General features: G+C 32.7%; 1 protein-coding gene across 1 annotated transcript in view; it reads right to left on the bottom strand.

Annotated features, from left to right (window-relative positions):
- Positions 1-11,595, bottom strand: part of LOC134248398 (uncharacterized) — a 32,167-nt gene extending 20,572 nt beyond the window's left edge. Inside the window, 6 exon segments of the mRNA XM_062730804.1 lie at positions 2,728-2,893; positions 4,394-4,575; positions 4,763-4,872; positions 5,516-5,597; positions 5,599-5,709; positions 11,473-11,595. Of these exon segments, the coding sequence (XP_062586788.1) occupies positions 2,728-2,893; positions 4,394-4,575; positions 4,763-4,872; positions 5,516-5,597; positions 5,599-5,709; positions 11,473-11,595 (774 nt within the window).
- Positions 11,596-12,289: the final 694 nt, after the last annotated feature.

Below are 12,289 nucleotides of genomic sequence, written 5' to 3'. Positions count from 1 at the left end.
TAATTAGTGTGACATCAGACGGACACACAGACAGCTAGACAGGCGCCAGGTAAAGTGATCCCTTAGTGCCTTCTGCTCCGCAGGCGAAACAAAAAAAAATTATACGGTTTGATTCAAATTGAACAATTGTAATATGTATGGAACTCACTTTTCAAATACCGCAAATTATACGTCTCAAAATTTTACTGATGATTTCAAGCAGTTTCCGTTTCTGAAATTGATGACACATTACATAGTTTAATGACTTTTATCCTCCCCTTTAAATGATTGAAGTGTAAGGGTGTATCATGTACGTCTACGAAAGAAACAAACTTAGGATGAAAATATCCCTACAGAATTTAAACTCAAAACTCAAATATTGAAAGGGGAGGAAGAAAGTATTGGACAACTGATAACCAAAAAATATTTATTCTCGCATACACGCTAGCTTTTATGTTACCTTACTGTACCCAGGTTTCTAAAAAAAAAAGAAGAAATGAAGTTGCACTGTTTCTCTTCTCAAAAACGTATTGACAAGGAAAGTGTTTGGTAAGATAAGGAATAGATTATTCAGTTTTATTCTTATTCTATTCGTTCTGAATACTATTTACATTCAAGTAATTCATACTAATTGTATGATATTATGTGGGGTTTTATCATTAAATGTAGTGTAAATTTTCCCCGTGTAATTCTGTGAGAATTAATTTATAGTGTATATTCATATTGTGCAATTCTGTGGGATTTTAAAATTTGTTTATATTTTTGGTGTTTTCTGATCAGTGTATGCTTTTTCCTGTAGTGCACTTTAAATTCACGGGATTTTAAGTGTATAAGTGGGGTTTTTTTCCTGTGTAATTTTGTGAGATTGTTTATGAACCTACTATGTACCCGTTGTAATTATGTCGGATTATTTTGTAAATTTACATTTACCTGCTGTTCGTCAGGGTTATTTAAGGAATCACTGTCTAGTTAGGAGGGTATGTCAGGGCATCATGTTTCAATTTTTACTTGAAATAACAATCTTAAAATATATCGGAATACCGTCTCATTTAGTAGATTTGAAATGTACGAGGCATTTCATGTTCTTTTCTATTGCCCCGCCCATGAAGTCAAATTTTACTATAAAAAAAAGTCCCATAACACACGAACCAAATTTAATTATTATTTAGTTACTGTAGCCAAATATCAACATTTGTAGTATAGAATAAACAACTTACAAAAGAATTTTAAATTATGACCAAAACAATCTCGTTAACTTTAATTATATATATGTGACCTAGATTTAGGTTTTCGGAAGCACGAAAACGTGTATAGGCCCTAGGACACTTCTCCGCCGCCATATTGAATGCAATGTTACAGTTGATGAAACGTGAGTTGGTCAGCATGGTCAGGAAACAGATTTGTGTGAATGTTAAAATAACAGAGGGAGTTGAGTTGCATAAAAAGTCGGATGTTTATGTTTGAGGGACGATGTCTATATCAGATGGTGAAGTGCAGATCGATCTATGTGCATGTGGCGATGCCGATTTCTCCACGTGGTTCAGATGGGCTGGTTAACATGTTTACGGAAGTTGAGTTCACGGTCTCGCGAGTCCTCGGTGGTAGTGGACTTGGTGACTTGTTTTTGATCCGGAGATAATTCATTATTTATTTTGTTTGTAAAAATATATATGATATGTAATTACTATGTAAACAATTAAACAAAACAGCTATTTTTTCTTCAGTGTATTTATACGCCGGTCATGTACCATACGTATACATGCAGGTTGACATTTGACCTTTCAGTAGTATATCAATAGAGAAATTTACATGCCACAGGAATCACGGAAAATAAACAAGATTTACTTTTGCAGTGTTTATCATTGGGAAAACAATTGGAAATGGAAATATTATCAGATAAGTATATGTTTATATATGTATATGATCAGTTTACATTTACCCAATGCCCATTGTAATACTGCAATATATGCTAAGTATACAATTACATATTGAAATTCTATAAAATCTAAAAAAAAGTTACATTTACCCATCGTAGCTTTGTGAGATAGGGTGGGTTTATTGTTCCACGTTGTAATTCCGTGGCATTCGGTAGATTTATTTTAACCTAATAGTTCTAAAGGATCTGATAGGTTTATATTTATTCATTCGAATTCTGTTAGATCTGACAAGTATACATCTGTATATTTACCCGATCTAATTCTGTGGGATTCGAAATATTTACATTTACCCTTTCTTATTCTGGGGGATTCGATAAGTGTATTTTTACCTGCTCTAATTCTGTGGAATTTGATATACATTTATTTATATTTCCTCTTTGTAATTCTGTGGGATCTAATAAGTGTATTTATGTTCTTACCCATTGTAATTCTGTGGGATTTAAGAAGTACATATATATTTGTACTTACCTGAGGGATCTAATAAGTGTATGTATGTAATAATTCTGAAGGATCTAATAAGTGTATGTATGTACTTACCCATTGTAATTTTGTGGGATCTAATAAGTGTATGTATGTACTTACCCATTGTAATTTTGTGGGATCTAATAAGTGTATGTATGTACATACCCATTCAATGTAATTATGAGGGATCTAATAAGTCTATGTATATACTTACCCGTTGTTATTCTGAGGGATTTAATAAGTCGATGTATGTACTTACCTGTTGTAATTCTGAGGGATCTAATAAGTCGATGTATGTACTTACCCGTTGTTATTCTGAGGGATTTAATAAGTCGATGTATGTACTTACCCGTTGTAATTCTGAGGGATCGTTCTTCAGTCTGATCAGCACGGAGATAGGTATCTTTTGCATTGCACTGTCACTGGGAATAAACAAGGTGGTAATATTTTCTGATGAGGAAATTTCATTTATGCTGTCCATCGTATAAAGGTAACTCATCAAATCGAGGAATATCCTGCAATTAAACGCAATATCTTTTCTTGTTAAACTGTTTACTGTATACAGGATTAATTTCACCCCGTGTTATTTTCGCCCATTCACCCTTGTAAGCAATTTTGCCCCGTTTTATAATCGCCCAGTCATTGCTCTGTTTAAGAAATTATACCGTATTCTTTGAATTCGCTTCGTTTTAAATTCAACCACCTGTGAGTACGATAAAAGGGGCGAAATTAAAACGGGGGCGAGAATTTCCTGGTATACAGTATTGGATTGTATATACTAGTCTTTTGTATGTTTTTTTTAAATAAAAAATTGATCATAAAGGTTTAAGTTACATACAAATTTATCATAATGACACATGTTAACAGCAAAATATTTTTTTAATGCAGCTCATATTGCATCAAGGTTAGAGAGAACACAGTTTTGAAAATTAAAATTAACCAACAATATTAATTATGTGTAAACAATTGTAAGAGGGGTAAATCTCATCTGGAAATTATTGAACTTTTGATTGAACAGGGCGTGTTTAAGATACATTGATACTCTGATAAGAGAGATAACTCTTAATGACACAAATGTCTATTATTCCCTTACAAATTTGCCAAATTGAAGTGCCTTTTTTGTCAAATTTTCCCCCGCAAGCCATGCTATAAATGTCTGTATTTTATCTAGCATATACATTTCCTTTGGAAATCATAAAAGTTAAAGAAAAATTTTATATGAGTGAACAGAGGGTTTATAAACCTTAATTGTTAAACTCTGCACACATCACTGAACACAGATTGACAATACTGGAGAGTTGGTTTAGCTTTCTAACAATTTTAAATTCTCTAGATGAAAGTTTCAAAATATCTCATTACTACACCACAAACAGTTTATAGAAAAATTTCGTACATGATTAAGAGCAGATGGTAAATTATTCAAATTGGCACAATTTTTGTTACATATATATTTGCTAAATATGATTCTTAAAAAGAATGCGTCATTTTCGATCGGAGTCTCGCGATATATGTTCAGAGGACCCTTATATAAATGGGCTAGCTTAGCCACAATTCAGTGTAATCAATCGTCACCAGGGAAGAGGGAGGTATGCTTTTCAGCACCCGGTAGCGACAAAAATAACTGTAACACTTCTTCTAATGCAGGAAAGTAAGAAACAAATAAAGCTTACAATAGTTGCACAGGTCAGTGCAGTTAAAAAAAACAAAGATAAACACCACTGCAATAAAATTAGAACAAAATTAATGCAAGAAGACCAGCACGAACACGGGGCGCTTTTCCATGCCATCCATGAAAATAAAAGTCAGTTGTAACGAATATAGAGTATACCCTGGTGCTGATATCAAAATGCCGTATGCCTATTTACGAGTCGTTTTCAGCTTCAAAACATCTCTCAATGTAATAAAAGTAATAATATTTTACAATGAAAATTTAAAATCATAATAATCAATATAAAATTAAAACTGTCTACATAACAAATTACACTGCAAGAGTAATATGCAGTAAACATAGTTACTTAAATTGCCGGGTAGTATCCTCGGGATCTTGGATCCACCTATAGACTGTCTTCTGAATCGTCTTCCGCATGATTCCATTTAGAGCATGAACAATCCCATTGGTGGCCGAGATGTCACGTGATCCCTCCGAAATCTCCACACCGTTGACATAATACTTAGTTTCATAAGTGAGTCCTGCTGTCTGAAGAAATGTAAAGACAGAACAGAAATAACTTTGCAAAAACCTTGCCTGACTAAAATACATGGGGAGGAGGGGTGTTAATTATTTCATTTAAGGTCATTATGAAGACGTTGACAGAAATATTAATTCATTCATTTTAAGTTGTTTGCTTATCATCAGAACAATAGCAAAATAAGACTTTACCTACCGTGTGTATTCTCTGGATGCGATTAAAATAAAGTCTGTCTCCATTGGAACTCATGCTTAGCTCGTACTGATTGTCCCTGAGAGAGGAGGTTGTAATGCGATTTCCATAGACTGAAAACCGCAACGATAGAGTCAACATAACCAGACATTGTTAAACATGTACTGATGATTCTGAATAGTGTTAGTATATACTAAATATATATGCATGTGAATAATGAAATCTTTTATTAAATCATTTCTTCTTTCCTGGAAGCATTTAATTATTGTTGTGAAGAAAAAAAAGATGACAATTATTACTGTTTCATTTAATGGTGCAATAAACAAAGTTTTTTGACTATCGATACTCATGATCTGTACTTGTATCTCTCAAATGTTTCAGATTTTCCTTGCACTTGTGTATACGCTGTACAGTATAACTGCGATGATGGTAGGGGCTTTGATTAGGCTTGCAAATCGGAGAGGAATTTCCTCTTTGAACATTCCTTAAAGCTTCAAAAGTGTATATCCTGATGTCATCTGCATACAACGCAATCATCTCATAAGCCCAGATCGATAGATCGGGGGCGCATATTTTTTGCCCAGTCTGTCTGTCCAGCTGTTAATTTGTCTGTCAATCGTCAACTTAAACCTTCGCCGTAACTTTTGACTCATGAGAAATACTTCATATTTGATATGCTGACTCCACTAATTAAGTTCTTTCAAATGACATCAAGGTCAATCTCCTTGTGACCTGAACTGCGACCGCAATACCTACCTGAACAAAATTTAAGGTAGTCTTGAAGCTCAGTAACATTGTAGTTATCTATCTCATTGCGTTCTGTAATAAGCTTTGTTAGTGAACGGCTCTGTTAGCTGGTAATAAGCTTTGTCAGTGAACGTAAACACAGTCATGTTGGTCGAAACTTCAAAAAACTCTGTTAGTTCCGCCCTATGAACTAGCTGTGCAAACTGCAAATTTAAATATTCTGTTGATAAATACAAAAGAACGCGATCTTTGCATGCTACATGTATTTTAATTATGTTGAATACAAGGAGTATTCTTATAGTGAACCCTGAAAAAAGTTTTGATGTTTGTTTTTTTCCTGCAAAAGTGATGGCTACTAAAACCAGAAGTCTCTGTCGAGACTAAAGCTCTACTGGTTTGTACTTATAATAAAGAAAGAAAAAGTATCAGTTGGGATATAAAACTTTACAAGAGCAATAAATAGAATAATGACAAAAACCGATATACAGAATTATGTATCTTAGTGTAGTCTACTTGTGTGCCAAGTTATATTGAAATCAGACCAAAACTGTAGGAGGAGTAGCATTTTAAATGTATTTCAAAGAAATTTCTTTTTTAAATAACAACAGCAACACCGTTAATTGAAACAAAAACCTATATACAGAATTATGTATCTTAGTGTAGTCTACTTGTGTGCCAAGTTATATTGAAATCAGATTTAAACTGTAGGAGGAGTAGCATTCAGAATGTTTTTCAAAGAATTTTCTATTTTTAGTAACAACGGCAAAACCGTTCATTGAAATCAAAAACCAATATACAGAATTATGTATCTTAGTGTACTCTACTTGTGTGCCAAGTTATAATAAAATCAGACCAAAACTGTAGGAGGAGTAGCATTTTGAAAGTATTTTTTTTTATAAATTCTATTTTTAGTAACAATGACAGCACCGTTCATCGAAATCAAAAACCGCTTTACAGAATTATGTATCTTTGTGTAGTCTACTTGTGTGCCAAGATATACTGAAATCAGATTTAAACTGTAGGAGGAGTAGCATTTTGAATGATTTTCACAATTTTTTCTATTTTTAGTAACAACAGCAACACCGTTCGTTGAAATCAAAAACCTATATATAGAATTATGTATCTTTGTGTAGTCTACTTGTGTGCCAAGTTATATTGAAATCAGATTAAAACTGTAGGAGGAGAAGCATTTTGAATGATTTTCAAATTTTTTTCTATTTTTAGTAACAACGGCAACACCGTTCATTGAAATCAAAAACCGATACATAGAATTATGTATCTTAGTATAGTCTACTTGTGTGCCAAGTTATATTGAAATCTGACCAAAACTGTAGGAGGAGTAGCATTTTGAATGATTTTCATTAAAAAATTCTATTTTTAGTAACAACAGCAACACCGTTCATTGAAATCAAAAACCGATACACAGAATTATGTATCATAGTGTAGTCTACTTGTGTGCCAAGTTATATTGAAATCAGACCAAAACTGTAGGAGGAGTAGCATTTTGAAAAATTGTTTACAGACGGACAGACAGACAGACAGACCGACGGACGCATTACTATCGCATAAGCTCTTCTGGTCTCTGACCAGTAGAGCTAAAAACGTTGGTTCTTGGTCTCGTTGGTCAAAAGCTATTCAAAAAAATGTTATTTAAAATAACTTTTCAAAAACAAAGGATGTCAAATATAAATTCCGTAAAATTTTGAATGTTTTTTTTTAAATGAGCAAGTGTTTGAATTTAATGACTCTTTCACTCAATTCAACGTATGATACAGTCTGTTTTTTTTATCTTATATTTTCGGTACAATACGTCCACATGAAAAATAATACTAGTGCATGTCTTGCTTATGCTAAATTTTAGCTGCTGTTTATTAAAATTAATTGCTGTTAAAATATGACATTTGTTACCTGACCACTTATATACTATTGTACTTTGACGATCTAAAATTTCGTTCATCATGTCATGTCCATAACATTTTTTTTCGACAATGCAATTTTTCTAAAAAGTCAATTTAACACAATTATTGAAAATCTACAAATAATACCCCTATTGACTTAAGAGGCAGTCCACCGAAACGTCGCATGTCATGGATTTTAACTATTTTTTGCATGTAGACTTATTAAAGCAAGTGTTTACACATGACAACTTGAAAAAAAAAAATCAGTGCTCCTCTAGTCCTATTTTTGGTAAATGCTTAATTTTAAGTGCAAACAGGTCAACATGAGGGTAAAAAAAATGCTAAGTTTTTATTTTGTTTTATGTGAAACAGATACTCAAAAGCTGGATGTGTCGATGTGTAAAAAAAATTGTACATGCATTATGCAACAAATGAGAGCAGGCAGTTTTAAATCTAACTTTATTATTTATCTTATTTCCAAGTAAAATTTCTATTTTTTTTTTCAGGAACTAAAGAGTTAAATTCTATCAGTGGCGAAATTAAACTTGCCTAAATACAGAAAATATATTTATGTGTTCAGTCTCGACTTTATCTATTTTATTTTACCTGTCATCTGTAAAGCCTTTTCCCCTATATTTTCTTCTTTTACAAAATTTAATTTTATGTAAATAAGAATACAAGTTCTTTCATTTATATATAGTATCATTATTTAAGAGTCCATTAATCGCCAGCAAAAAGCAAGGGGTGGGGGGGGGGGGGGATCACGACATCATATTTTTAGAAACTGGTTTCATGAACGTGAAAACTTTTTAAAATTGGCCAACATAGTAACATGTTTTAACTCCATATTAAATGTGAGCTGTGTGATTGTCTCAATCGCCAAATTATTAAAAAAATAAAACCCCGAAATGTTTCAGAAGTGGGGAGTTCAGCAGTAATTTAACTCAATAAATATATTTTTATAACTTATTTTTCAACGTTTTTTTTCCGTTTTTAATGGATTGTTTATTTTGATTTGACTGCACAGATAAATATATTCAGTTTTTACAAATACATGTATCTAATCATGACGTAAACATCTCAACTTCGTTGAAGTAAATTTTGCGTAAATATAAAACTTTATTCAATGATTCCTGAATTAAATGTTGCGTAAATCTAAACCAAGCATCATTGATTCCTGGATAATCAGAAGAAAATAAAATTTCTTCACATCCCAATTTTATAAGAAATGTCCATTATAAACACTTCATTAATTATTTTAACACATATCCTAGTAAATCAGTTAAAAAAATAGTTCTGAGACATGTATAAAATTACTTATCAAAACGGACTTGTTTTAATACATCTAGCTGAGACTCTGTCCATGTATACAATACATTTTGATGTAAAAATATTATTTAACATTTAGAATAATGCACTCTGAAGAGTAATTAAACAGAAAAAGAGAAATAAGTTTTTTAAATCTTTTTATTTACACTTTTACGCAAAAAAATTACAAACTATTTCACTGTGACGCAATATTAGTCAGGTATATGACGTCACTGATACATCAATGGAAACGTGGATTCAACCTGAATAATAGAGTCAGATTTAATCTAAATTTTAAATTTGGAGGCGAAAATGAATTATACATTGAAAATAAATTAGTTATTTTTTGTTTAATAATTTTCTTTAGTGTATCGATTCTAAATATTTCACTAGGATTCCGATAAAAAGGTGTTTAGCAGATTTACCGATGCCACGGGAGATAACTCTTGCATTGCAAAATTTCATAAAAACGTCTATATATTTTGCCAGAAAACTACTATCAAAAGTGTTTTTCCTACCGATTTTATTTTTTAAATAAACAGATAAAATATTTCTAGATTTAGTTAAGTGTGAATTATAGTCCTGTTAAAAATGTATTAGAAATTACAGTTCTTTGTTTCTGACCTAAATTCAATGGTTTATATTGGGGAATTCAAAAACACAAAACACAAGAATATTTTACTAAATAAGCAATTTTCAAACAAATCTTCAATTACAGTATTCCTTTTGGACTACATTGATATTGTTTTTAATAAACATAGGTAATCAGAGATTACAGAGCTCACCTCAACGAATGTTGTCTTTCAGTAAGGCAAAGTCACACAATTAACCAACAGAAAGTATACATTCCAAAAATGAAAAATTTAAGCAATTTTGATCTGATACTTTGAAATAGACCTTCATAAAAAATTTAAACTAGTTCTTCTTCATGAAAATATAATGAAAATCCAGCATCTGAAGCAAATTTGAGAGTTTTCATCTCTTGATGCAGCATTTGTGCAAGTTTGGTTTATACAATGTTATATAAGCCTTATAGTTTTTGGAAATAGACCTGCAACCATAACTTTTACCTTGTCTATTATCTGAAAAATGTATGTCGAATTCAGCATCCGAAGCAAGTCAATTAGTGTGCATCCTTAGATGTATCATCCATGCAAGTTTGCTCATTATAGGGCTCATAGTTTATTGGAAATGAAACATGCATCAAAAACTAACATTTTCACTCATCCACAAAAAGTAGGTCAGATTCAGCATCCGAAGCAAGCCTGGTAGTATGCATCCTTAGATGTATCATCTATGCAAGATTGGTCATTAAAGAACTCATACTTCCTTGGAAATGAAACCTGCACCAAAAACTTTTACCTGTTCACTCAACCGGAAAATGCAGGTCAGATTCAGCATCCGAATCAAGCCTGGTAGTGTGCATCCTTAGATGTATCATCCATGCAAGTTTGGTCAACATAGGGCTTAAAGTTACTTGCAAATGAAACCTGCACCAAAAACATTAACCTGTTAGCTCAACTGGAAAATGTAGGTCAGATTCAGCATCCGTAGCAAGCCCGGTAGTATGCATATTTAGATGTATCATCCATGCAAGTTTGGTCAACATAGGGCTTATAGTTACTTGGAAATGAAACCTTCACCAAAAACTTTAACCTGTTCACTCAACCGGAAAATGTAGGTCAGATTCAGCATCCGAAGCAAGCCCGGTAGTATGCATCCTTAGATGTATCATCCATGCAAGTTTGGTCAACATAGGGCTTATAGTTACTTGGAAATGAAACCTGCACCAAAAACTTTAACCTGTTCACTCAACCGGAAAATGTAGGTCAGATTCAGCATCCGAAGCAAGCCCGGTAGTATGCATCCTTAGATGTATCATCCATGCAAGTTTGGTCAAAATAGGGCTTATAGTTACTTGGAAATGAAACCTACACCAAAAACTGCACCAAAAATGTTAACCTGCTCCAAAAACATTAACCTGGTCATTCCTTTGCTGAAATTGCAGCATCTGAAACTCTGTCTGGTACAATGAAACACACTAGAACCATATTCCATGCATGTCTAATCAATATAGGACTCAGAAGTAATTAAAAAGAAAACTGCTCCAAAAAACTTAACCTTAACCTGGGACGCCGACACCGACGCCGACGCAGAGGGTGTCACATAAGCTCCCCCCAACTTCGTTGAGGTGAGCTAAAAAATCAAATATTCCTCATATTCGATGTGCTGCCTATTAATACAATTCGGTGGACTGCCTCTTAAATAAACAAGATGGCCATGGGCCATATCGCTCCCCTCTGCAAAAGCACAAACAAAATCAGTAAAGGGGAGGTTGGCTTGAATTTGAATTTGAAACTAAGGATGCTTCTATACTAGAGTATAGCTGACATGTCTGTTTTTGAACAGATTTTTCCCTACGTACCTCTCTTTAAAAATTTGATCCCCATTTGTCGCCCCTCCCTACCCCAGGGGCACCTCAGTTGAACAGACTTGTATATAAAATATCTGAGGATGCTTTCATATAAACATGACTTTTTTTCTTTGGATGTTTTTCCTGTATACTCCTTTGTAAAACTTTCATTCGCGTTTGTCCATTACAGCTAAATTTAAACATTTACATGCATCATAGACAATTAATGTGTACGAGTTTATAGACTCCGAGAGTAGTGTAACAATAAGTGCGCAATTTCTTAAGCTACACCTTAACCTAGTACATGTAATATAAAAAAAAACTTTCAAAGGCGATGCGTGACTTACCTTATAAAACCCTGAAGTTCGTGTTAAAATTTGAAGAATATTTTCCGATATAACTTGTCCTTGCACATAATTAATGAAGTAAAATGACATCAAAAGTTTAAAAATCACACTCCGGGTCTCCATGCTGTATGAATTTTCAAATGCATTAACTGAACAAAAGAAGGACTTGCATGAACGCAAACGACCGGGAGTGGATTTAAATTCCCTCATTCATAGTCTGACATGCGTTTGTTTTGACTAAATTCAGGAAGTGATAATTTTAAATTAATTTCTTTTTAAAAGGTTGGGTATTGCAGTCATATGTTTTTGTTGTTTGTTTGTTTTCACATTATTAACACACACATATATCATAATCAAACATTAAAAGAAAGAAAAGCATCTAACAACAAATGCTACTTTGCATTAAAGATGACATTTTTTCACCGTTAATGCATTTGACGCATGAATAATTTTTCTATTCATATTCAGATATGTATTTTTATTTCAATAAACCAAACACCGTTTTATTTCATGTAAAATTATAAATTTAAAATTGAAAAGAAATTAATCTCAGATGATTTCGCTTTATAGGTACATATATTTTGTCCTTTCTGTACTTATAAAATGTCATGATTAAAATGGTAAAAAGGACAGGGCCACTACGAATAGGGTACGACATACAGTAACATGTATGTCCAGATAACTCAGCTATTGAACTGAATCATTGATGCAAATCTTTTTTATATACATGCTACATCAATTATCTGTGTTTCAAAAGGACAAAAAAATTATACATAAAATTTTAGTACTTTTTAATCAGAAAAAAACTACCAACAAA

Source organism: Saccostrea cucullata, unplaced genomic scaffold, assembly GCF_032062105.1.
Source record: "Saccostrea cucullata isolate Sc308-1 unplaced genomic scaffold, CSIRO_AGI_Scuc_v1 ctg4068, whole genome shotgun sequence".
Taxonomy (NCBI): domain Eukaryota; kingdom Metazoa; phylum Mollusca; class Bivalvia; order Ostreida; family Ostreidae; genus Saccostrea; species Saccostrea cuccullata.
The sequence above is the reverse complement of the archived record's forward strand: the minus strand, read 5'-3'. Positions and strand labels throughout refer to the sequence as shown.